The sequence below is a fragment of the Leucoraja erinacea genome, unplaced genomic scaffold (genome assembly GCF_028641065.1).
Source record: "Leucoraja erinacea ecotype New England unplaced genomic scaffold, Leri_hhj_1 Leri_464S, whole genome shotgun sequence".
Classification (NCBI taxonomy): domain Eukaryota; kingdom Metazoa; phylum Chordata; class Chondrichthyes; order Rajiformes; family Rajidae; genus Leucoraja; species Leucoraja erinaceus.
In genome coordinates, this window is record NW_026576365.1 from 58,265 (window position 1) to 86,024 (window position 27,760).

Sequence of the window (27,760 nt, forward strand, 5' to 3'; positions counted from 1 at the left end):
GGGGGGGCATAGTGGTGTGGGAGGGGGGAAGAGTGGTGGGGCAGTGGTGGGGGGAAAGAGTGGTGGGGGGGACTGAGTGGTGGGGGGGAGTGGGGGGGGCATAGTGGTGGGGGGGGGCATAGTGGTGGGAGGGCACAGTGGTGGTGGGGGCATAGTGGTGGTGGGGGGGCATAGTGGTGGTGGAGGGGCATAGTGGGGGTGGGGGGCATAGTGGTGGTGGAGGGGCATAGTGGTGGTGGGGGGCATAGTGGTGGTGGGGGGGCATAGTGGTGGGGGGCATAGTGGTGGTGGAGGGCATAGTGTGGTGGTGGAGGGGCATAGTGGTGGTGGGGGGCATAGTGGGTGGTGGGGGGGCATAGTGGTGGTGGGGGGGCATAGTGGTGGTGGGGGGGCATAGTGGTGGTGGGGGGCATAGTGGGTGGGGGGGCATAATGGTGGTGAGGGCGCATAGTGGTGGTGGAGGGGCATAGTGGTGGTGGAGGGGCATAGTGGTGGGGGGCATAGTGGGGGGGGGCATAGTGGTGGTGGGGGGGGGCATAGTGGTGGTGGGGCATAGTGGTGGTGGTGAGGGGCATAGTGGTGGTGGAGGGGCATAGTGGTGGTGGAGGGGCATAGTGGTGGTGGAGGGGCATAGTGGTGGGGGGGGGGCATAGTGGTGGTGGGGGGGCATAGTGGTGGTGGGGGCATAGTGGTGGTGGGGGGCATAGTGGTGGTGGAGGGGCATAGTGGTGGGGGGGGCATAGTGGTATAGTGGTGTGGGGGGCATAGTGGTGGTGGGGGCATAGTGGGGTAGTGGGGGGCATAGTGGTGGGGGGGGCATAGTGGTGGGGGGGGCATAGTGGTGGGGGGGGCATAGTGGTGGGGGGGGCATAGTGGTGGGGGGGCATAGTGGTCATAGTGGGGGGGGCATAGTGGTGGGGGGGGCATAGTGGTGGTGGGGGCATAGTGGTGGGGGGGCATAGTGGTGGTGGGGGGCGCATAGTGGTGGGGGGGGGGGCGCATAGTGGTGGTGGGGCCGCATAGTGGTGGGGGGGCATAGTGGTGGTGGAGGGGCATAGTGGTGGTGGAGGGGCATAGTGGTGGGGGGGCATAGTGGTGGGGGACAGAGTGAGGGGGGACAGAGTGAGGGGGACAGAGTGGGGGGGGGCAGAGCGGTGGGGTGGCAGAGCGGTGGGGGGGGAAGAGAGGGGGGGGGTCAGAGCGGTGGAGGGGGGAAGAGAGGGGGGGGTCAGAGAGCGGGTGGGGGTCAGAGCGGTGGGGGGGAAGAGCGGTGGGGGGGAAGAGCGGTGGACAAAGAAGTACGAGGGAGTGGGAGAGAGGCTGAGGCACAGAGAGATGGCACGCAGCATCACAGGGCAGGCCTGGTTCCTGAACGCAATACTCCCTCACTCCAGCTCCATGATTTGCTCCAGCCCAGGTCCAATCTGCAGCAGGTACCCCCCCACCATGTGCCGACCCGAGTACCCCTGAGCATGGGTGGCCGTGGAGTGAGGGAGAGGCAGTGGGGTGTGGTGGAGGGAGAGGTTGGGGTGTAACATCACTCGCAGTGCAATCAAGACAGCAGCAAGCAGACCCATTGTTACGTCATCAGTGAAAGTTGTTTTTTTCCATTTTTTTCCGATCTTTGAACATTTTCAATAATAACTCGAGAAATAATGCATGAAATTTTCAGGGAAGGCGATTTTTTTACTCCAGGGGGAAAATGTCTACCGGAATATGTAAAAATGTTACTGTTACCGCATCATTTTTTCCACGAAGATGTGATTATACTCAAACGGACACACACACAAAATTAAATAAACATCCAAGATCAGACATTTAATAGTTACTAGAGCAAGTGGGACCCGTTGGGTTCCTGTCACACGGGAGGCCTGGTCACCCAACGTAACCCGTTCCCCAACGCAATATTGCACCACACACCCACAGCCCCTGCTGGAGGCCTGGTCCCCCAACACAACCCGTTCCATCACTCACCCGACAAAGGCTCATTTTGCCTTATTAACCCTCCCTCATTTTAAAACTTAACAAAAAATGCAATTGCACATGCTAGCTCACAGAACTCAGTGTACTGTGACTTAAAAAAATGCATTTGCACTTGTTCGGACTAGCAGGACTCGGTGTACTTGGACGGCAACAATGCTGCGAGCAGGGTTATAATCCCATTATGATGTCACAGCTGTATTTTTTTTCCACATGTTTTGAGATTTTTTAACATTTTGATTAATAACTCGAGAAATAATGCATAACAGTTTGAGAAGAGGCGATTTTGGAGTCCACGGGATAAATCTCTACCGGAATATGTAAACATTTTACCGTTAGCGCATCATTTGTTCGAGAAAATGTGATTATACACAAACAAATACACTCACAAATAAATACATCCGCATACAAGATCAGACTTTTGAGTATATAATAGATATGATAACACTACACTGTGAAATATTGCACATTCTGCCGACGATTTTCTTGACGTTTTTGCGGTTTTCTTTGTCGTTATTTATTTATCCGGTACGTTGGAGCTCCGCTCGGGCAGTGCACCTGAAATTTTGTTGTATGTATTTATAATGACAATAAAATGTATTATTATTATTATTATTGTTAATTAACTATGGTAAAATTGCAACTTGCCCCTAGTGTGCTGTATAATGTTAATGTCCAGGGATGGCTAGTTGATGCAGACTCTGGGCCAAAGGGCCTTTCTCCGTGCTGTATCTGTAAACTAAACTTATCAACCTCAGGAACTGTTGTGGAGGACACACTACAATCAGTACCAAATAGTCGAGAGCTTCATGTTCTCAGGCATAAATTCATCCTAGACCAACCACATTGAAGCTATGGGCAGGAAAGCACACCAATGCCTCAACGTCCAAAGAAGACCGATTTCTGGGATGTCAGGACTTTCATATGAAGAAATACTGGATAGACTCGGCTTGTACTCGCTAGAATTTAGAAGATTGAGGGGGGATCTTATAGAAACTTACTAAATTCTTAAGGGGTTGGACAGGCTAGATGCAGGAAGATTATTCCCGATGTTGGGGAAGTTCAGAACAAGGGGCCACACAGTTTAAGGATAAGGGGGAATTCTTTTAGGACCGAGATGAGAAAAAAAAATTCACAGAGTGGTGAATCTGTGGAATTCTCTGCCACAGGAGGTGGTTGAGGCCACAGTTCATATTTAAGAGGGAGTTAGATATGGCCCTTGTGGCTAAAGGGATCAGGGGGGTATGGAGAGAAGGCAGGGATGGGATACTGAGTTGGATGATCAGCCATGAACATATTGAATGGCGGTGCAGGCTTGAAAGGCCGAATGCAGTAGAACCTCCCTACTCAAATCCTTTTGCAATGAATGCTAACATACCATTCGCTTTCTTCACTACCTGCTGCACCTGCATGCCTAATTTCAATGACTGGTGTACCATGACACCCAGGTCTCATTGCATCTCCCCTTTTCCTAATCGGCCACCATTCAGATAATAATAGTAACTAGACCAAGTGCAGACCCGTTGGGTCTGCTCCCCCAATGGTGTGACCCCCCAACCCAATATTCCACCATGCACCCGTCTCCTCCAACGGAACTGAAGCCGTCCCCAAATGTAAGATTCCAGCACTCCCCTGCCTCCCTCAGCAGTGGATTAAAAAAAAAATCCAATTGCACCTCCCCTGCCTGCTGCAGCAGTTCCAATTGCAATACCAATTGGCCCTCCCCCTCCTGTTGAAGCACTTGCTGTGATATTCCATTGAGGTGAAAAGTTCAGAGTGTTCCTGTCTTGCAACTTTGTTTTGAAGTGTGTTGGAAGCTGATAGGAAGTATTGGGCATTGTGACATCGTACGACGGAAACGAATCAAAAGGAAGAAAGCCAGCCGGCAGCCACAGAGTTTGATAGATAGATAGATAGATAGATAGATAGATAGATAGATAGATAGATAGATAGATAGATAGATAGATAGATAGATAGATAGATAGATAGATAGATAGATAGATAGATAGATAGATAGATAGATAGATAGATAGATAGATATCACTGGGAACATGGGCAGATAGCACAGGTAATAGGGCTTCTTGTCAACATGGGCAATTTGGTGTAAAGGGCCCGTTTCCAGACTGTATGAATATGACACTAAGCCTCTAAGCTGGGGCGCAGCCCCAATCTCTCAACCTACCTCATTGTAGCCCTTGCACTTTTTCTCCGTAACTAACACGTTCATGTTGTAACATCATTCTGCATTATGGAATTTTTCTCTTTGCGATACCTCTTGTATTCTTACGAGTTGATAGTCCTTGTGTATGGTATGATATGAGTGGATAGCAGGCAAACAAAGCTTTGCACTCCCTCAATGTGGCAATAACACACACTTTTAGTTTAGTTTAGTTAAGGGACACAGTGCAGAAATGGTCCCTTCGTCCAGCGATCTCCAAACACTAACACAATCCAACACACACTCGGGTCAATTTACAATCATATCAAGCCAATTAATCTACAAACCTGTACATCTTTGGAGTGTGGGAAGAAACCAGAGATCCCGGGGAAAATCCACACAGGTAACGGGGAGAAGGTACGAACTCCGCAAAGGCAGCTTCCATGGTCAGGATGGGACTCAGGATTCCCGTAATGTAATGCAGTAAAGGGCCTGTCCCATCAGCATGCGCCTCCATGCGGCAAGCGCAACCTAAAGGGCCTGTCCCACGAGCATGCAACTGCATGTGGTCGCTTGAGCCGTACGGCCTCGCGGGGCCGGTCCAACTTCGATCGCCGGAGCCGTGTGGAATTGTGCGGAGCTGGTCCTGACATCGCCCGGGCGGGGCTCCGAAAAACTGACCATGTTCAAAAATTCCGCGCGGCAACGGCCTGCCGGCCTGCATCCACCACAACGCCATACGACACGTGCGAACTTCCCGCGGACTTCGCTCGAACTTCACGCCACTCACTCGACCTCCGCGCGCCCGCCGCCTCTGGTTTGGTCGCGCTCGCCGCATGCAGGTCGCATGCTCGTGGGACACGCCGTTTTAGGTCACGCTTGCCGCGTGGAGTCGCATGCTCGTTGGACACGCCCTTTACTCTACTGCTGCACCGCCGTGCCGCCCTTGCAACACGACAACAACACGTGACATATTCCATATATATAATATAGCCATATATAACAATTACAGCACGGAAACAGGCCATCTTGACCCTTCCAGTCCGTGCCGAACACGTATTCTCTCCTAGTCCCATATACCTGCATTCAGACCACAACCCTCCATACCTTTCCCGTCCATATAACTATCCAATTTATTTTTAAATGATAAAAATGAACCTGCCTCCACCATCTTCACTGGAAGCTCATTCCACACCGCCACCACTCTCTGAGTAAAGAAGCTCCCCCTCATGTTACCCCTAAACTTCTGTCCCCTAATTCTCAAGTCATGTCCCCTTGTTTGAATCTTCCCTACTCTCAGTGGGAAAAGCTTATCCACGTCAACTCTGTCTATCCCTCTCATCATTTTAAAGACCTCTATCAAGTCCCCCCTTAACCTTCTGTGCTCCAAAGAATAAAGCCCTAACTTGTTCAACCCATCTCTGTAACTTAGTTGCTGAAACCCAGGCAACATTCTAGTAAATCTCCACTGTACTCTCTCTATTTTGTTGACATCCTTCCTATAACTAGGCGACCAAAATTGTAAACCATACTCCGGAATTGGCCTCACCAATGCCTTGTACAATTTTAACATTATATCCCAACTTCTATACTCAATGCTCTGATTTATAAAGGTCAGCACACCAAAAGCTTTCTTTACCGCCCTATCTACATGAGATTCCACTTTCAGGGAACTGTGCACAGTTATTCCCAGATCCCTCTGTTCGCCTGCATTCCTCAATTTCCTACCATTTCCACCAGCAACAACTTACACGCTGCAGAACGACTCAAGGTTGAGAGGAGGATGTGTTAACACGAGGCTACGATTCTGGCCTGTGGTGTACTGACTCCCTCCTGAACTACTGTTAGTTTGGTAACGGGTGCTCCTGGGCCTGGCCAAGGCACCAGGCGGTAGAGGGCTTTACCCGAGCCGGCTGCCTGCCCCTTTTCTGGCGATACGTTCGTGCCCGGTGCGGTTAGAAAGGGAATACGCCCTGTCTACGGGCATCCTGAGGGAGTTCTGGGCCCACTGGGTGTAGAATATATCCTCAATAAGGATTGTATCATATGTTATATAGCAGGTTATTATGGATAGAAACATAGACAATAGATGCAGGAGTAGAGGCCATTAGGCCCTTCGAGCCTGCACCACCATTCAATATGATCACGGCTGATCGTCCAACTCAGTATCCTGATATACATTTGTATTATAGTATGTTGGTGGCTTCTGGCTTGTTTTATTGGAGTGTCATTATTATTTTTTAATAATTTAATACATTTTTTGATATTATTTAAAAAAATTAGTTTGGTAATGGATCTGTGCTTGGCATTCTGTCAACCCATTAATATGATATAATTTGTTTTTTATCCTCTGAGAAATGAAACAATTTCTGCCATGGTGCTATCTGGCTCAAAGGGCCGAATGGCCTGCTTGTGCACCCATTTTCTATGTTTCTCGGACTGCCTTTGATCGATTGGGTTAATATCTTCCACAAAGCAATGCCTGGGGCAACTAGGAACAGATTAACCCCTTCAGTGCTAGCCACAACCACACGCTGAGTGAACAGAGGTGTACGTACCCGGGCTGATGAAGTCCTTCATCTCTCTCTACACATCTTCTACTGTTGGGGGCCCTTGTGTCCTCCGAGGGGCACCTCACTGGGCGTCTGGATCTCAGTAGGCCTGTGGATGGGCACGGTGGTAGCTGGAATCAGTAGCTCAGCGGTGGGGAGGGGAGGGGGAAGCACGGGAGAACCCACCTACCTCAGCTTGATCATCGCCTGCAAGAACAGGAGAGAAATAAACATCACCCCATGTCCATCTCACGCGTGGACAAACGCAACAAGCACAGAACATAGGTATGTTGCAGAACTTACCTTCAGCGGCGCTGCAGTTCTGCCACTGCCCGTGTGCGCGACTTTGGCGCCTTTGAGGGGGGGGGGGGCGGGCTTAAAACGCCATTTCTCTAGGCTGTTGAAATCGATGTTGTTCAGCCTACTTAGTTGCTGATGAAAAATCGCTGCAAAATTCGTTTCTTTGCAGGTATTTTTAAACTAAATTGGATTATTTAATTACTATTAGATTAAAAATCATCCTCTAAAGCCGCAAACCCCGACAACGGGACGGATCTCATGTAGGGGACAACGCAAGGTAGGCTATTTATTTTTACATTAAAAAGGGCTTCTTAATAGAATAGAATAGAATAGTTTCTTTATTGTCATTGTAACATGAACCATGTACAACGAAATTTAAAATGTCAGCCAGTCAGTGCAGCATTCAAACATTTCTAAAAGCTAACGATACATACAAGGTAAAATATTAAAGATAAACAACTAAATAAATATCACGAACAAAGCACGCATAAACACCCAACCCTCCATCCTTCTGTCGATTTCACAGTTACCACAGTCCCTTAGTCTGTATCGCCCCTGCGTTCCTTGGCGGCTACATTTAGTGCTTTTATAGCAGTGGGGTAAGATCCCTTTATTCAAATTTTAAGTTGCGAATACGTGTCTTGGGGGCCCATTCACTCCCGCAGTATCTTTCATGCCTTATGGTCTTCAAATCCACCACAATGGCAGTGTTCCAAACCATCGCGTTCGATAAAATCCCACTCGTAAGCTGATTTAAATGGCCCTTAATTTACTGCAATTGAACACTAAATCCCTTCCATTTGGCCTATAAATTAATGTCAATGAGATTTTAAAATCATGTTCTATTGTGAATTCTTGTGTGAATGTTCTTTGGGCACGTAGGCTATTTAAAACTGTTAATTTATTCTTAAGAAATTGATAGATGTTTAGATCTAGTAATTGAATTTTGGAATTAGCTACAATTGGGAAACTAACTAATTATATGCTTTAATTTCAGGTCATCTAAGTAAGATTGTTTGTTTCAGAATGCTTCAATCTATAATAACTGAACATCTCTTTCAGTTCTCTTAATTTTTAAGAAAGTTATGGGCTTTTGACTGTCCTCGATCACAGCTTTTGAGTTAAGTCAATGGAAAAGCAATAGGGAACAAGATGCTAATTTCCGAGTATGAAAATGGCCATAACTTTTTTAATACTGAAGATATGAAAGTGAATTAGGTGTCAAATTAAACTTTTTATGCTTTATCTGATGGGGTTGCAGACTTGATTGCAGACTTGATTTTTTAAATCTCAACATTTTGTAACATTGCTACAGAACACACGACGGCGCGGCGGGTGGAGCGGCTGCCTCACAACGCCAGAGACCCGGGTTCCATCCCAACTCTGGGTGCTGTCTGTGTGGAGTTTGCACGTTCTCCCCTGCGACTGGCGGGTTTGTAAGCTAATCGGCCCTCTGTAAATTGTCCCTAGTGTGTCGGGACTAGATGAGAGAGTGGGACAACATGGAACTAGTGTGTACAGGAGATCCATAGCAGTAAGGTCATTAAGGTCACGTGATAGGAGCAGAATTAGGCCATTCAGCCCATCAAATCTACTCCGCCATTCAACCATGACTGATCTATCTCTCCCTCAACCCCATTCTCGTGTTTTCTCCCCATAACCCTTGACACCCATATTAATCAAAAATCTACCTATCTCTGCCTGAAATATATACATTGGCATGGCCTCCACAACCTCCTGTGGTAAAGAATTCCACAGATTCACCACCCTCTGACTAAAGAAATTCCCCCTCATCTCCTACCTAAAGGAACATCCTTTAATTCTGAGGTTATGACCTCTAGTTCTGGACTCTCCCACTAGTGTGGGCACGGTTGGCCAAAGTCCAGTTTCCATTTAAATTCCTTCAATCAATGCATCTTTCTTTCAGCTGTCTATGATCATGATCAGCATTTATGTAGCATTTATGGTACACCAGTCATTAAAAGTAGGCATGCAGGTGCAGCAGGCAGTGAAGAAAGCGAATGGCATGTTAGCATTTATAGCAAAAGGATTTGAGTATAAGAGCAGGGAGGTTCTACTGCAGTTGTACAGGATCTTGGTGAGAACACACCTGGAGTATTGCGTACAGTTTTGGTCTCCTAATCTGAGGAAGGACATTCTTGCCATAGAGGGAGTGCAGATAAGGTTCACCAGACTGATTCCTGGGATGTCAGGACTTTCATATGAAGAAAGACTGGATAGACTCGGCTTGTATGCGCTAGAATTTAGAAGATTGAGGGGGGATCTTATAGAAACTTACAAAATTCTTAAGGGGTTGGACAGGCTAGATGCAGGAACATTGTTCCCGATGTTGGGGAAGTCCAGAACAAGGGGTCGCAGTTTAAGGGTAAGGGGGAAATCCTTTAGGACCGAGATGAGAAAAATATTTTTCACACAGAGAGTGGTGAATCTGTGGAATTCTCTGCCACAGAAGGTAGTTGAGGCCACAATTCATTGGCTATATTTAAGAGGGAGTTAGATGTGGCCCTTGTGGCTAAATGGATCAGGGGGTTTGGAGAGAAGGCAGGTACGGGATACTGAGTTGGATGATCAGCCATGATCATATTGAATGGCGGTGCAGGCTCGACGGGCCGAATGGCCTACTCCTGCACATATTGTCTATGTTTGTATGCTTTCATGTAACATGCTCAACCTCAGAATATTGAGATCCAAATTTGGCATTTTATCACAGCTGTGAATGTGAGATTCTATGTTTTTCAATTCAATTCAATTCAATTCAATTCAACTTTAATGTCCTGTGGTAATGTCCTGAGACCAAGCGGAGGTTGGGCGATCGTTTCGCCGAACACCTCCGCTCGGTCCGCAATAACCGAGCTGACCTCCCGGTGGCTCAGCACTTCAACTCCCCCTCCCACTCCGTCTCCGACCTCTCTGTCCTGGGTCTCCTCCATGGCCACAGCGAGCAGCACCGGAAATTGGAGGAACAGCACCTCATATTCCGTTTGGGGAGTCTGCACCCCGGGGGCATGAACATCGACTTCTCCCAATTCTGTTAGTCCTTGCTGTCTCCTCCCCTTCCTCAGCTCCCCTGCTGTCTCCTCCCACCCTCCAGCCTTCCGGCTACTCCTCCTTTTCCCTTTCTTGTCCCCACCCACCCCCACCCCTGATCAGTCTGAAGAAGGGTTTCGGCCCGAAACGTTGCCTATTTCCTTCGCTCCATAGATGCTGCTGCACCCGCTGAGTTTCTCCAGCTTTTCTGTGTAACCTTCAACTTTAATGTCATCGCACAAATGCAGGTATGAGTACAACGAAATGCAGTTTTGCGTCAGTCCGTAGTAGTTGTACATAAGAAAAAAAAAAACAAACAAAAAAAAACCAAAAAAAAACTGCCATTACCTGGCCTGGAACATTGCCTCGCATGTGTAAGGAGAGAATGCAAAAGGAACTTAACAGTACTAATGGATGGGTGATCGATAGTCGGCATGGACTCAGTGGGCCGAAGGGCCTTCTCCCATGCTATATCTCCAACCCAAATTAAAGTGATATAGAATGTAAACATGGCTGTAATGAAACGGAACCCAGTGTTGAAGGAACTCTTCTGCAGTTGTATAGGGCCCTGGTGAGACCACATCTGCAGTGTTGTGTACAGTTTTGGTCTCCTAATTTGAGGAAGGACATCCTTGTGATTGAGGCAGTGCAGCGTAGGTTCACGAGATCGATCCCTGGGATGGCGTGACTGTCATATGAGGAAAGATTGAAAAGACTAGGCTTGTATTCACTGGAGTTTAGAAGGATGAGGGGGGATCTTATAGAAACATATATAAATTATAAAAGGACTGGACAAGCTAGATGCAGGAAAAATGTTCCCAATGCTGGGCGAGTCCAGAACCAGGGGCCACACACAGTCTTAGAATAAAGGGGAGGTCATTTAAGACTGAGGTGAGAAAAAAAATTCACCCAGAGAGTTGTGAATTTATGGAATTCCCTGCCACAGAGGGCAGCGGAGGCCAAGTCACTGGATGGATTTAAGAGAGAGTTAGATGGAGCTCTAGGGGCGAGTGGAGTCTCGGGATATGGGGAGACGGCAAGCACGGGTTATTGATAGGGGACGATCCGCCATGATCTCAATGAATGGCGGTGCTGGCTCGAAGGGTCGAATGGCATCCTCCTGCACCTATTTTCTATGTTTCTATGTAACTCAGTGGGTCAGACAACATCCGAAGAGTGAATGGACGGGCTACATTTCAAGTCAGGACTCGGACTCAATCAAATTTCCCTCCTGAATCGAGACACAGTCTGTCCACTGCTTCACAGATGCTGCCTGGCCTGTTGAGTTCCTCCAGCACTTTGCATTTTTCCCTCAAGATTCCAGCATCTGCAGTTCCTTGTGTCCCAGTTGGAACAAATGGGCAGGACCTGCAAGGAGCAGAAGTGGGGAGGTGGTCGTAACCAGAGGGAGGTTCACAGTGATCGGGAGGGAATCCTCTCCCCACTTCATCAAGTCAAGTCAAGTCTATTCATCACATACACATACCAGATGTGCAGTGAAATGAAAAGTGGAAATGCTCGCGGACTTTGTGCAAAAAGACAAACAAACAAACTACAAACAGAATGGAACAGAATCACATATTAAATATCATTTTACATATTAAATGTTCAACTAACCATATCCAACCCCCCCCCCCCCCCCCCCCATTCCTCGCACACTTTTCTTTCCTCCCCCATGTTCCTTCATCTCTTCCATCCACTCTGGGTTTTTCTTCCATAGAAACATAGAAAATAGGTGCAGGAGTAGAGGCCATTCGGCCCTTCGAGCCTGCACCGCCATTCAATAATGATCATCCAACTCTGTTTCCCGTACCTGCATTCTCTCCATATCCCCTGATCCCTTTAGCCACAAGGGCCACATCTAACTCCCTCTTAAATATAGCCAATGAACTGTGTGGCCTCAACTACCTTCTGTGGCAGAGAATTCCACAGATTCACCACTCTCTATGTGTGAAAAAAATGTTTTTCTCATCTCATCTCAGTCCTAAAAGATTTCCCCCTTTATCCTTAAACTGTGTGTGTGGCCCCTTGTTCTGGACTTCCCCAACATCGGGAACAATCTTCCTGCATCTAGCCTGTCCACCCCCTTAAGAATTTTGTAAGTTTCTATAAGATCCCCCCTCAATCTTTTAAATTCTAGCGAGTACAAGCCGAGTCTATCCAGTCTTTCTTCACATGAAAGTCCTGACATCCCAGGAATCAGTCTGGAAATATGGCCAGCGCGGAGAAGCAGCGCTGGTGTCCCGTCAGTCCAGACAGGGCTGTAGTTTACCTGGAGAGACAGGCAGAGTTGAGCTGCATTTTGCGATGGATTGAGCCTCCGAAGCCTCGCGCGTGTGTGCATGCACGCATGGCCGCCAATAAATTGTGTCCCCCGTCCCCTCCATGTTTTGATAGCGAGTTCCGCTCTTGCTCTCCAGTAATTTACCAACTACAGATGTTAAGCTCACCGGCCTATAGTTCCCAGCATATTCCCTGCAGCCCTTCTTGAAAAGAGGCACATCATTTGCCCCCCTCCAATCCTCTGGCACCTCTCCTGTATTCAAGGACGACTCATAAATTTCAACCAAGGTTCCTGTTACTTCCTCTCTCTCGATTCCCGCAATGCCCTCAGATATATCTGGTCAGGCCCCGGAGATTTGTCTACCTTCAAACACGACAGCACCTTCACGATTTACTCAATGATAACCCCGACTGCTCTCAAGACACTTCCAGCGCCTGCTCCAATTTCCGCTGTCCCACTGTCTTTCTCCTCGGTAAACACAGAGGCAAAATACTCATTGTGGACCTTGCCCATCTCCTGTGGCTCCACACAGAGGTGACCGCTTTTATTCCTGCGAGGTCCCACTCTTCTCTAGTTAGGTAACTGGAGGGTGGTGAATCTGTTGAATTCTTTGCCACAGAAGGCTGTGGAGGCCAAGTCAGTGGATATTTTTAAGGCAGAGATAGATGGATTCTTGATTAGTACAGGTGTCAGAGGTTATGGGGAGAAGGCAGGAAAATAGGGTTAGGAGGGAGAGATAGATTGAATGTCACAGGAGCCTTGATTGGTCGAATGGCCTACTACTGCTCCTAACACTTAGAAACCTATGACCTTATGCCCAGCCCCAATCCCACCTGGGTGGCCAGGAGTTCATAGAAACATAGACAATAGGTGCAGGAGTAGAGGCCATTCGGCCCTACAAGCCTGCACCGCCATTCAATATGATCATGGCTGATCATCCAACTCATTATCCTGTACCTGCCTTCCCTCCATACCCCCTGATCCCTTTAGCCACAAGGGCCACATCTAACTCCCTCTTAAATATAGCCAATGAACTGGCCTCAACTACCTTCTGTGGCAGAGAATTCCAGAGATTCACCACTCTCTGTGTGAAAAATGATTTTCTCATCTCAGTCCTAAAAGCCCTTATCCTTAAACTGTGATCCCTTGTCCTGGACTTCCCCAACATCGGGAACAATCGTCCTGCATCTAGCCTGTCCAACCCCTTAAGAATTTTGTAAGTTTCTATAAGATCCCCCCTCAATCTTCTAAATTCTAGAGAGTACAAGTGAGTCTATCCAGTCTTTCTTCATATAAAAGTCCTGACATCCCAGGAATCAGTCTGGTGAACCTTCTCTGTACTCCCTCTATGGCAAGAATGTCTTTCCTCAGGTTAGGAGACCAAAACTGTACGCAATACTCCAGGTGTGGTCTCACCAATGCCCTGTGCAACTGCAGTGGAACCTCCCTGCTCTTATACTCAAATCCTTTTGCTATGAATGCTAACATACCATTCACTTTCTTCACTGCCTGCTGCACCTGCATGCCCACTTTCAATAGGTACACAAAAATGCTGGAGAAACTCAGCGGGTGCAGCAGCATCAATGGAGCGAAGGGAATAGGCAACGTTTCGGGCCGAAACCCTTCTTCAGACAAGGTTTGCCTACTTTCAATGACTGGTGTACCATGACACCCAGGTCTCGTTGCATCTCCCCTTTTCCTAATCGGCCACCATTCAGATAATAACCTACTTTCCTGTTTTTGCCACCAAAGTGGATAACGTCACATTTATCCACATTATACTGCATCTGCCATGCATTTGCCCACTCACCCAACCTCTCCAAGTTCCTGCCTTTAGTTGTTATCAGGCAACTGAACCATCCTACCTAGAGAGAAAAATATTTTTCTCATCTCGGTCCTAAAAGACTTCCCCCTTATCCTTAAACTGTGTGACCCCTTGTCCTGGACTTCCCCAACATCGGGAACAATCTTCCTGCATCTAGCCTGTCCAACCCCTTAAGAATTTTGTAAGTTTCTACAAGATCCCCCCTCAATCTTCTAAATACTAGCAATTCTAAATTCTAAACACTAGAGAGCAGTGTTGAACTATTATCTACTTCATTGGTATCCCTCAGACACCCTTTGGAAAAAGTTACCTCTCAGATTCCAATTCTATCTTTTCCCCTTCACCTTAAACCAATGTCGTCTGGTTTGACAATAAACTGGACTATGCCACACCCTACCTTCAGGAAATCAATGTCGTCCAGAGCACGGCATTTCCGCAGCTCCTCCAGGCGAGAGTCCAGGCCCTTCTGCACCTTCTGCACATTGTAGGTAAGAGGAGAAAGAGGGGATAATTTTTGCTGATGATTGTTTGCTGTACCGTCCAATTAAGTCAGCTGATGATGAAGATGCTCTCAAAAAGGATCTCGATACTATGGTTGAGTGGTCACAACAATGGGGCATGCAGTTCAACCCTTCCAAATGTGAAACTATGCGTGTCACCAGAAAGGGGAATCCAGGCGAAGCATCTTACAATATACTTGGTGCCACCTTTGAAGAATCCAAACAAACCAAGTATCTTGGTATCAAATTGCAGAATGATTTGTGTTGGAATGGTCAGACTCATCATGCAACGGTGAAAGCAAAAGGAGTCCTAAACTTTCTGAGGTGCAACTTTCATCATTGTTCAACTTCTGTCAAGGAGAAGCTATACTTCACCCTCGTTAGACCTCATTTGGACTACGCAGATGCAGCATGGGACCCATACACACATAAAAAAAATTCTTCCATCGAACATGTCCAAAGCTCGATTTGTTACTAACACCTATGAGAGAGAAGTGAATGTCACCAAACTTCTGAATTCTCCGGGGTGGGGATCTGAGGGATCTGGGAATAACTGTGCATAGTTCCTTGAAGGTGGAATCTCATGTAGATAGGGTGGTAAAGAAAGCTTTTGGTATGCTAGCCTTTATAAATCAGAGCACTGAGTATAGAAGCTGGGATGTAATGTTAAAATTGTACAAGGCATTGGTGAGACCAAATCTGGAGTATGGTGTACCATTTTGGTCGCCCAATTATAGGAAGGATGTCAACAAAATAGAGCGAGTACAGAGGAGATTTACTAGAATGTTGCCTGGGTTTCAACAACTAAGTTACAGAGAAAGGTTGAATAAGTTAGGTCTTTATTCTATGGAGCGCAGAAGGTTAAGGGGGGACTTGATAGAGGTCTTTAAAATGATGAGAGGGATAGACAGAGTTGATGTGGACAAGCTTTTCCCTTTGAGAATAGGGAAGATTCAAACAAGAGGCCATGACTTCAGAATTTAGGGACAGATGTTTAGGGGTAACATGAGGGGGAACTTCTTTACTCAGAGAGTGGTAGCGGTGTGGAATGAGCTTCCAGTGGAAGTGGTGGAGGCAGGTTCGTTGGTATCATTTAAAAATAAATTGGATAGGCATATGGATGAGAAGGGAATGGAGGGTTAGGGTATGAGTGCAGGCAGGTGGGACTAAGGGAAAAAGTTGTTCGGCACGGACTTGTAGGGCCGAGATGGCCTGTTTCCGTGCTGTAATTGTTATATGGTTATATGGAAGGAACCCTCTCCAAGACACACGTGAAGCTCACCGTTTGGCCTGTTTTTGCAAAATGTTAAATGGTCATCTCGACATAGACTACAAGACCTACACCAAACCCAAACCAATTAGGAGCAGACGAGGGCATTCGATCCAATTTGTGATCCCAGCTACAAAGACAGATGTGTACAGCAATTCGTTCTTCCCCCGCACAATTAAAGCATGGAATAATCTCCACCCAACTATAGTTACCCAACCAGATGCAACTACATTTAAAATAGCTCTTTCTCCCCAATAACCCTTTCTGGCTTAAGCCCTCCCTTCACCACCTCCACAGTTTAAATTACATTTGGAATATTTTGGAGGACCAAGAAACCAAGAACCAAGAACACGAGGGGCAACCTTTTCCACACATATATATGGAACGAGCTGCCATAGGAGGTAGTTGAGGTGAGTGCAACCACAATTAAGACACATTTGGACAGATACATGGACAATTTACAATCTTTGCTGAAATGAATTAATCTACAAACATGTACAACTTGATTGTGGGAGGAAACTGGAGCACCCGGGGGAAATCCACGTGATCATGGGGAGAACGTATATAGGCACCCCTGCTCAGGATCGAACCCGGGTATCTGGCGCTGCAAGGCAGCAGCTCTACCACTGCGCCACTGTGCTGCCCAAATGTGCCAAAAATGTGCACACACACTTAGAGCAGGGGTATCAAGAAACACAAGTTAAAGGTAAGGCAGGACAAATCAAAATAGGACGTACATGGTAAATGGTAGGGAATTGAAGAATGCAGGTGAACAGAAGGATCTGGGAATAACTGTGCACAGTTCCCTGAAAGTGGAATCTCATGTAGATAGGGTGGTAAAGAAAGCTTTTGGTGTGCTGGCCTTTATAAATCAGAGCATTGAGTATAGAAGTTGGGATGTCATGTTAAAATTGTACAAGGCATTGGTGAGGCCAATTTTGGAGTATGGTGTACAATTTTGGTCACCTAGTTATAGGAAGGATGTCAGCAAAATAGAGAGAGTACAGAGGAGATTTACTAGAATGTTGCCTGGGTTTCAGCAACTAAGTTACAGAGAAAGGTTGAACAAGTTAGGGCTTTATTCTTTCGAGCGCAGAAGGTTAAGGGGGGACTTGATAGAGGTCTTTAAAATGATGAGAGGGATAGACAGAGTTGACGTGGATAAGCTTTTCCCACTGACAGTAGGGAAGATTCAAACAAGGTGACATGACTTGAGAATTAAGGGACAGAAGTTTAGGGGTAACATGAGGGGGAACTTCTTTACTCAGAGAGTGGTGGCGGTGTGGAATGAGCTTCCAGTGAAGGTGCTGGAGGCAGGTTCGTTTTTATCGTTTAAAAATAAATTGGATAGTTATATGGACGGGAAAGGTATGGAGGGTTATGGTCTGAACGCAGGTATATGGGACTAGGGGAGAATACGTGTTCGGCACGGACTAGAAGGGTCGAGATGGCCTGTTTCCGTGCTGTAATTGTTATATGGTTATATGGTAATGGGAAATTGAAGGACAACTTTTCCCCACACAGTGGATGTATGGAACAAGCTGCCAGAGGAGGTAGTTGAGGCAGGTATACTAACATTGTAGTCTAGGGGGCGCTGTCCTGTGCATGGCTGCCCAGCCAGCAGCTGTCTGTCTTTTCATCTCTTTATTTTTATTTTAGTTAGTTAAAGTTTTGTTTGGAGGTCTAGACTTTTTTATGTGGGGGGTGGGGAACTACCTTTCTGGGTCCCTACCTGGTCGGAGAGGCAGCTTTTCTCCAGGCTGCAGCTTCGACCCGTCCTCGCGGCCTACCAGCAGGCCTGGACTCGGCTTGTACTCGCTAGAATTTAGAAGACTGAGGGGGGATCTTATAGAAAGTTACAAAATCCTTAAGGGGTTGGACAGGCTAGATGCAGGAAGATTGTTCCCGATGTTGGGGAAGTCCAGAACAAGAGGTCACAGTTTAAGGATAAGGGGGAAGTCTTTTAGGACCGAGATGAGAAAAACATTTTTCACACAGAGAGTGGTGAATTGAATTGAATTGAATTGAATTTCCTTTATTGTCATTCAGACCTTACGGAATCTGTGGAATTCTCTGCCACAGGAGGTAGTTGTGGCCAGTTCATTGGCTATAATTAAGAGGGAGTTAGATGCGGCCCTTGTGGCTAAAGGGATCAGGGGGTATGGAGAGAAGGCAGGTACAGGATACTGATTTGGATGATCAGCCATGATCATATTGAATGGCGGTGCAGGCTTGAAGGGCCGAATAGAAACATAGAAATTAGGAGCAGGAGTAGAGGCCATTCGCCCCTTCGAGCCTGCACCGCCATTCAATATGATCATGGCTGATCATCCAACTCAGTATTCCGTACCTGCCTTCTCTCCATACCCTCTGATCCCCTTAGCCACAAGGGCCACATCTAACTACCTCTTAAATATAGCCAATGAACTGGCCTCGACTACCCTCTGTGGCAGAGAGTTCCAGAGATTCACCACTCTCTGTGTGAAAAAAGAATGGCCTCTACTCCTGCACTTATGTTTCTAAATGGGACCAACTTAGGGGCATCTTAGCCAACATTGGCAGGTTGGGCTGAAGGGCCTGTTTCCTTGTTGTGTGATTCCAGGACTTTAACACTCTCACAGTCCAACACAAAGATTGACTAGTTTCCCACTGTATGATATTGGCATCTATAAGAGGCCTTTAGATGGCCGCATGGATTTGCAGAGAATGGAGCGATATGGATTATATGCAGGCACAGGTGAAGAGATTAACTTGACATCATATTTGTCATTGTCATGGTGAGCCACGAGGCCACAATGTGGAATTAGGCCATTCAGCCCATCAAGTCTACTCCGCCATTCAATAATGGCTGATCTATCTCTCCCTCTCTGCCCCATTCTCCTGCCTTCTCCCCGACACCCGTACTAATGAAGAACCAATCCTGCACAGATACCCCAGTATGTCCCACACAGTCCACTTGCCGACCAGCCCAGGGGTGCCCCAATGCTGCAGCTGGGGGGACCCAAGTTAGAGGGAGGTCGTTACCTTGTTCTGCTCTGTACACCAGAGGCGACTGAAGGCAGCTGATCGATCCTTGAGGGCAGTCATCTCTTGTTCGAGCTTGTCCTGTTGAGAGGATGTCCCATGTGAGAGGAGGTGGCCCAGAGTGTTGGGGGGGGGGGGGGGGGGGGGGGGGGGTGGCTGTGGGAGGCAAGTGTGCTGGTGGTGCGGGTACATAGAAACATAGAAAATAGGTGCAGGAGTAGGCCATTTGCCCCTTCGAGCCTGCACCACCATTCAATATGATCATGGCTGATCATCGAACACCACTACCCAATTCCCGTTTTCTCCCCATATCCCTTAATTCCTTAAGGGCCTGTCCCACTTGCATGCGTTTGGCGTGACAAAAACGGGTGCGGAGTTCGACGCTAAGTTCGAGCCATACTTATCAATCAGCTGGGCATGAGGCGGACCGACTGAATTTGGGCGTCGCACGGCGCCAGGCGGTGACGTCATCGCGCAATGTCACGCGCTAGGCGTACGCCATCAATACGACGTCAAGACACTGCGTACGCCCTCAATGCGCCTGCGGGCTGACAGGCCGTTGGCGCGCAGAATTTTCGAACAGTGCAGGATTTTCGGAGCGTCGGGCGATATCGGGACCAGCCCCGCACAACTCCATATGCCTCCGCTCTTGGAAGTGGGACCGGCCCCGCAGGGCCCATACGCATGCAAGTGGGACAGGCCCTTTAGCCCCAAGAGCTAAATCTAACTCACACTTGAAAACATCCGGTGAATTGGCCTCCACCGCCTCCAGTGGCAGAGAATTCCACAGATTCACAACTCTCTGGGTGAAAAGGTTTTTCCTCATCTCAGTCCTAAATGGCCGACCCATTAGGGGCAGGGGAGAGTGGGGGGGTGGGGGGGCGGGGTGGATGGAGGGGGGGGGGGGGGGGGAGAGCCGTGGAAGTGAGGTGGCGGGGTGGGTCAGTTGTTACTGCGATGTTGGCTAGCCTTGTATGTATACAGACTAATGCCCCCGTCCCACTTAGGAAACCTGAACGGAAACCTCTGGAGACTTTGCGCTCCACCCAAGTTTCCGTGCGGTTCCCGGAGGTTTTTGTCAGTCTCCCTAATGGTCGAAAGTCGTTCAAAACCTGCCGTGTCTAAAAATAAGTTGCCGTTTTAAAAATCGGTAATTTTTTTAGTTGAAGCCGGTTGCGATGCTAGTTGAAGTTGGTTGCCGGAGGTTGCAGGTGGTTGCCGGAGGTTGCAGGTGGTGGAAAGTAAGACTTTTAATTAAAAAAAGGCAACCTATTTTTAGTTGCGACCGGTTTTGAATTTTTGGAAATAATCGCCGGAACATAGGAGAAGCCGAAACCAGTTTCGACCATTAGGGAGACTGACGAAAACCTCTGGGAACCGCACGGAAACCTTGGGTGGGGTGCAAAGTCTCCAGAGGTTTCCGTTCAGGTTTCCCAAGTGGGACAGGGGCATTATTATCTAAATCAGGCACCTTGGGGCCGCATCTGAACACAGGGAGAGACTGAGGCTGCTTTCTACAAGGCAGGAAGGACTAAATGCTGGAGTAACTCAGCGGGTCAGGCAGCATCTCTGGAGAACATGGGCAGGGGATGAGGAAATGTATAATAAAATTGTTCAAATGATAAGTTTTTAAGGAACTTGTGTTAAGTTGCAAGAGAAGGGTTTGGAGTTGGAGCTTTCAGAAATACATGCCTCCACAAAGAAATAAAGAACAAAGAACACACACAGGAGAACAGATGGCTTATCATAAACATGGAAAGGGTGATCTGGATAGGCATATCTTTCTTTATTGCTTTGGAGCAATAATCATGCTGTGAGAAGGTGTAGTTGGTTTAGGTTGGTGTTTATAATAGAGATTGTTAATGGGATCTTTCTCCTTGACATGGGCACCATCCTTCTTCCTTTGTGACACATCTCAGAGTTTGGCTGTGTCATCTAAGGCAATTTATGGTTGCCTATGTTGGATTGTAGGCACCAAGGGTAGATACTAGTCTGTGAGATGGTTTGTGCTGTTTAAATGTGTTTATGTTGGGATAAAAGATAAGGCATAGATGATGGTTGTGTGACCTTTGCAAAAAGATTTCTTATGTGTATAAAAAACGGAGAAAGTAACTCTGTTTTAATCTAAGCCAAACAATTGGGGTCTGCATATAGTAATCTTCCATTTGCTGTGTGGAATGCTATTAGTGGGGGGGGGGGGGTCGTAAAGAGACCATACATTCCTTTCCTCCACTGATAGTAGGAGGTTGTAATTCAAAATGAAACTAGACCCGAGCTTGGAAGGAGGAATTATAATTTATCAAGTGTGACAAGTATATGGCCTTTGTGCGCTTGGAGATGGGAATTGTGTGATTAGAACTGTTTTAATTTGTCTTTACCACTTTGTAAGAATGGGGTAAAACTCATCTTTAATCTTTGTAATCCATAAGTAACTGTATTTTAACGAAGTGGCTGTAAGGAAATTAATTGTGAAGTGTATTGTGTTTAATTACGATTGTAAGTATTTAGACTTTGGTTAAATCTGAAGTTTTAGAAATAACTTTCTTTTCCAAAAGTGAAAATATGTTTTGTATGTATGTGTGGTGTGATTGCTGTATTCTGTGTATATTATGAGAAGTATTCTGTGAGAATTAGTTTTATATCTGTGGTTTTACTTTAATGAAATAAAATGATTTTGAGCAAAGAGGTTGAAGAAACCACAGAGGGGATGAAGGTTGTAAAGGGGCTGGAAAAGGGAAAATCATGTGACTATACGTGTTGTCAATCAATGGAAAGATTTAGTTGATTGGTTAATGCAAATAAATTAAATGTATGGTAAACCATAATGATTGGTTAATAGTTTGCCACTCCTTTTGTACTATCCTTGTCTTTTACCTATATAATGTGTTACATTTATGTCAAAGTCAGTAGTTCTTTCGACCTGCCCCAGAGTTTCTAACTCTGTGTTGGAAGGTTTAAAGAATTATCCAGCGCTGTCAAAATAAAGAATTGATTTTAGCAGCAATGGTTAGAATCAAGTTTTCTTGAATTAGACTGGCAAAAAGAACTCATTTTAACAGGCATGTTTCGTATAGAGACCCTTCTTCAGATTCCATGTTCTCCAGGAATGATGACTGACCCTCCGAGTTACTCCAGCACTTTGGCTCTTTGCTTGGTAAACCGGCATTTGCAGTTCTGAATTTGTAAGTCTGAAGAAGGGTCACGACCCAAAAACATCACCTATTCATTTTCTCCAGAGATGTTGTCTGACCCACTGAGTTACTCCAGCTTTTTGTGTCTACCTGCAGTTCCTTGTTTCGACAGGAGAGGGCGAGGGTAATTGCAATGTTAAACAATTAACAACACACAGGCTGCAAGGAAAAGTTGTACAAATGCAGCGGGTGGAGCTGCTGCCCCAGCGCCAGGTGCCCGGGTTTGATCCTGACCTCTGCTGCTGTCTTTGTGGAGTTTGCTCGCTCTCCCGCGTGGGATTCCTCCGTTTCCTCTCATATTTCAAAAATGTGCGGGATTTCAAGTTAATTGTCCCATTGTGGGTAGGGAATGAATGAGATAGTGGAATATTATGGAAGTGTGAATGGGTAATCGATGATCAGTGTGGACCCAGTGGGCGAAATGCCCGTTTCCATGCTGTGTCTCTAAGGGTAAGAACTATTTTCTTTTTAAAAAAGGGATCGGTGTAAATTTGGAAAAGGCTTGATAGGCCAAATGCCCGAATTCTGTTCCTGAAATTTGTGAAAGATAAGGAACTGCAGATGCTGGAGGGGAAAAGGGGAAAAGGGGAAGTACAATGGGATCTGGGGGTCCTTGTTCATCAGTCAATGAAAGTAAGCATGCAGGTACAGCAGGCAGTGAAGAAAGCGAATGGCATGTTGGCCTTCATAAGAAGAGGAGTCGAGTATAGGAGCAAAGAGGTCCTTCTGCAGTTGTACAAGGCCCTAGTGAGACCACACCTGGAGTATTGTGTGCAGTTTTGGTCCCCTAATTTGAGGAAGGACATTCTTGCTATTGAGGGAGTGCAGCGTAGGTTTTTACAAGGTTAATTCCCGGCATGTGCTGGGAGAATGGAGCAGCTGGGCTTGTACACTCTGGAGTTTAGAACGATGAGAGGGAATCTTATTGAAACATATAAGGTTATTAAGGGTTTGGACATGCTAGAGGCAGGAATCATGTTCCCGATGTTGGGGGAATCCAGAGCCAGGGCCACAGGTTAAGTATAAGGGGTAAGCCATTTAGAACGGAGATGAGGAAACACTTTTTCACACAGAGAGTGGCGAGTCTGTAGAAATCTCTGCCTCAGAGGGCGGTGGAGGCCGGTTCTCTGAATACTTTCAAGGGATAGCTAGAAAGGGCTCTTAAAGATAGCGGAGTCAGGGGATATGGGGAGAAGGCAGGAACGGGGTACTAATTGGGGATGATCAGCCATGATCACATTGAATGGCGGTGCTGGCTCGAAGGGCCGAAAGGCCTCTACTCCTGCACCTATTGTCCATCGAGTCCAAAGTGCTGGATGAACGCAGTGGGTCGGGCAGCATCTGGGAAGTCAATTGACAGGCAACACTTCCTCAATGAGTGCTTGGTGGTCAGCAGAGATTCGATGGGCTGAAGGGACTGTTCCAACTGATAGGGTCAGGAGGGGGTTGACCTCCCCAATTTGGGGGTGGGGTATATAGTTTGACTTCTCTAACTTCAAGTAACCCTTGCATTCCCTCTCTCTATTCCCCTCCCTCCTCCATCCTAATTCCCCGACTAGTTTGAGTGCCCTCCTGATAACATTCCAGTTTGCACGCCTCTTCCCCTAGTGGTAGTCTTATTGTGAAAGGGATACTGCAGACTCAGTGGGCTGAAGTGCCCATTTCCACACTGTATCTCAAATCTAAATCTAAAATTACAGGGTCTTGACCCAAAACGTGACCCATTCCTTCTCTGCAGAGATGCTGCCTGTCCCGCTGCTTTACTCCAGCTTTTTGTGTAGGAAGGAACTGCAGATAAAAACATAGAAACATAGAAAATAGGTGCAGGAGTAGGCCATTCGGCCTTCGAGCCTGCACCGCCATTCAATACGATCATGGCTGATCATCCAACTCAGTATCCCATCCCTGCCTTCTCTCCATACCCCCTGATCCCTTTAGCCACAAGGGCCACATCTAACTCCCTCTTAAATATAACCAATGAACTGTGGCCTCAACTACCTTCTGTGGCAGAGAATTCCACAGATTCACCACTCTGTGTGAAAAATGTATTTCTCATCTCGGTCCTAAAAGACCCTTATCCTTAAACTGTGTGTGGCCCCTTGTTCTGGATTTCCCCAACATCGGGAACAATCTTCCTGCATCTAGCCTGTCCAACCCCTTAAGAATTTTGTAAGTTTCTATAAGGTCCCCCCTCAATCTTCTAAATTCTAGCGAGTACAAGCCGAGTCTACCCAATCTTTCTTCATATGAAAGTCCTGCCATCTCAGGAATCAGTCTGGTGAACCTTCTCTGTACTCTCTCTATGGCATGAATGTCTTTCCTCAGATTAGGAGACCAAAACTGCACACAATACTCCAAGTGTGGTCTCACCAAGGCCCTGTACAACTGCAGTAGAACCTCCCTGCTCCTATACTCAAATCTTTTTGCTATGAATGCTAACATACCATTCGCTTTCTTCACTGCCTGCTGCACCTGCATACCTACTTTCAATGACTGGTGTAACATGACACCTAGTCTCCTTGCATCACCACTTTTCCTAATCGGCCACCATTCAGATATAGTCTACTTTCCTGTTCTTGCCACCAAAGGGGAGAACCTCACATTTATCTGCATCTGCCATGCATTTGCCCACCCACCCAACCTATCCAAGTCACCTTGCAGCCTCCTAGCAATGAAATTCTTGCTTTACTTCAGCACACAGAACATAGTAGGCATTTACTACAAAACAGATCAGTGTGTCCATATGCCATAATATAAAAATATACACACATGAATAAATAAACTGATCAAGTGCAAATAACAGATAATGGGTTATTAATGATCAAAGTTTTGTCCGAGCCAAGTTTAATAGCCTGATAGCTGTGGGGATGTAACTATTCCTGAACCTGGTTGTTGCAGTCTGGACCTGGAGCTTTTCATGTGATGTGTGTATGAAAAATATATTAACATAGCAACATAGAAAATAGGTGCAGGAGTAGAGGCCATTCGGCCCCTCGAGCCTGCACCAACATTCAACACATGATCATGGCTGATCATCCAACTCAGTATCCCGTACCTGCCTTCTCTCCATACCCCCTGATCCTTTTAGCCACAAGGTCCACATCTAACTCCCTCTTAAATATAGCCAATGAACTGGCCTCAACTACCTTCTGTGGCAGAGAATTCCACATATTCACCACTCTCTGTGTAAAAAATGTTTTCCTCATCTCGGTCCTAAAAGATTTCCCCCTTTATCCTTAAACTGTGTGGCCCCTTGTTCTGGACTTCCCCAACATCGGGAACAATCTTCCTGCATCTAGCCTATCCAACCCCTTAGGAATTTTGTAAGTTTCTATAAGATCCCCCCCTCAATCTTCTAAATTCTAGCGAGTACAAGCCGAGTCTATCCAGTCTTTCTTCATATGAAAGTCCTGACATCCCAGAAATCAGTCTGGTGAACATTCTCTGTACTCCCTCTATGGCAAGAATGTCTTTCCTCAGATTTGGAGACCTGGTTTCTGCTGGTTTATACTGAAGGTAGACACAACAACTCAGTGGGTGAGGCAGCATCTCAGGAGCGAAGGTATGGGTGATGATTCTCCAACTAGTTTGGTTGTCCTCCTGATTAAATTTTACTTTGCATGTCCCGTTGTTCCCTTCCCCTAGTTAACAGTGATCTACTCTACACTGTCCTAGATCCTCATCCCTTTTGATCTCCCATTTTCACACCTTCCCCTTCCCCGTCTCTCCTCTCCCCCAACTCTCAGTCTGAATGAAGGCAGCTGTCGAGTTGTTGCCTTACTGTGCCAGAGATAGATACCAAAAGCTGGAATAACTCAGCGGGCCAGGCAGCATCTCTGGGGAGAAGGAATGGGTGATGATTCACATCGAGACCCTTCTTCAAATTGGTTAAGGACAAGGGAAACGAGAGATAGAAACATAGAAAATAGGTGCAGGAGTAGAGGCCATTCGGCCCCTCGAGCCTGCACCAACATTCAACACATGATCATGGCTGATCATTCAACTCGGTATCCCGTACCTGCCTTCTCACCATACCCCCTCATCCCTTTATCAACAAGGGCCACATCTAACTACCTCTTAAATATAGCCAATGAACTGTGTGGCCTCAACTACCTTCTGTGGCAGAGAATTCCAAAGACTCACCACTCTCTGGAACTCTCCGAGATGAGAAAATCATTTTTCACACACAGAGAGTGGTGAATCTGTGGAATTCTCTGCCACAGAAGGTAATTGAGGCCACAGTTCATTGGCTATATTTAAGAGGGAGTTAGATGTGGCCCTTGTGGCTAAAGGGATCAGGGGGTATGGAGAGAAGGCAGGGACGGGATACTGAGTTGGATGATCAGCCATGATCATATAAAATCTCTAGAATTTAAGAGATTGAGAGGGGATCTTATAGAAACTTACAAAATTCTTAAGGGGTTGGACAGGCTAGATGCAGGAAGATTGTTCATTGATCAGCCATGATTGAAGATTGATCAGCCATGATCATATTGAATGGCGGTGCAGGCTCGAAGGGCCAAATGGCCTCTACTCCTGCACCTATTTTCTATGTGTCTATGTTTCTCTGTGTGAAAAAATGTTTTTCTCATCTCGGTCCTAAAGGATTTCCCCCTTATCCTTAAACTGAACTTCCCCCAACATCGGGAACAATCTTCCTGCATCTAGTCTGTCCAACCCCCTAAGAATTTTGTAAGTTTCTATAAGATCCCCCCTCAATCTTCTAAATTCACTGGGGAAATAGTTTGGATTTTTTCGTGGGGTTTTCTAGTATTGCTTGGGGCTTTTGTCTGGCTTTTTCCTCGTGTCGTTTGACTTTAAATTAAAATGTGAATCTGGCAACTGGGATACAGTATGTACACGCCGCACCTACCTTGTACTCTGGGACCGCCTCGTTGATCGGGCTGGCCTCATGCTCCCGGTGCTCCGGGCTGTCTCGGCAGCCCAGACAGATGAGGCTGTGGTCGGTGTGGCAGTAGAGTCTGAGCCGCAGGTCGTGTTGTTCGCAGTATAGCTCATCGCGGGCCCGGGCAGCTCCGCTCAGCCGCTGCGCCGCCCGGTTGGGCCGCCAAGTCTCCGGTTCCATCGGCTCCCGGCACTCGGGGCAACACGATGTGGTATTCTGCCACTCACACAGCTCCCGCAAGCAATCTCCGCAGAAAGTGTGGCCGCAGCACAGGATGGCCGGGTCGGTCAACAGCTCCAAGCAGATGGGACATTCAAGCTCTTGCCTGAAGCTGACGTTCCCGGCCAGCACCTCCAACCTGACCCTGGACATGAGGGGGGGAGAGATGCACAAAGGAATCTCATGTCCCAACCACCTCTTTATCTCCTCACCTAATCTTCTCTTAATTGAGTCTCAACGAGTCAACCACAGCATTGCAGCTTATCTCGAAGCTGTTTTCAAATCTGCAAAAGCAGCCTTGAAAAATACAGCATCTGAAAAATAAGGGCATCTGAAATGTCCCCATTCTTCAGGGAACCGGGGTTGCCCTCCTCCACCATAGAACCGAGATGAGAATATTTTTTTTCACACGGAGAGTGGTGAAAATCAAAGATCCTATAGCAGAGCTGTATGCTATAGGGTCTTTGGTGAAAATGCTTAAGGGGTTGGACAGGCTAGATGCA

The 27,760-nt window shown here is 46.9% G+C and overlaps 1 protein-coding gene across 1 annotated transcript; it reads right to left on the bottom strand.

Annotated features, from left to right (window-relative positions):
* Nucleotides 1-1,670: 1,670 nt before the first annotated feature.
* On the bottom strand, nt 1,671-27,586 carry LOC129693900 (E3 ubiquitin-protein ligase TRIM17-like). The gene is made up of 6 exons (XM_055630635.1): nt 27,006-27,586; nt 18,942-19,022; nt 14,545-14,622; nt 6,881-6,897; nt 6,697-6,799; nt 1,671-2,538 (listed from the first exon to the last, which is right to left on the bottom strand). Exons 1-5 carry the CDS (start codon nt 27,408-27,410, stop codon nt 6,736-6,738), a joined length of 645 nt encoding a protein of 214 aa, XP_055486610.1. The 5' UTR covers nt 27,411-27,586; the 3' UTR covers nt 1,671-2,538; nt 6,697-6,735.
* Nucleotides 27,587-27,760: the final 174 nt, after the last annotated feature.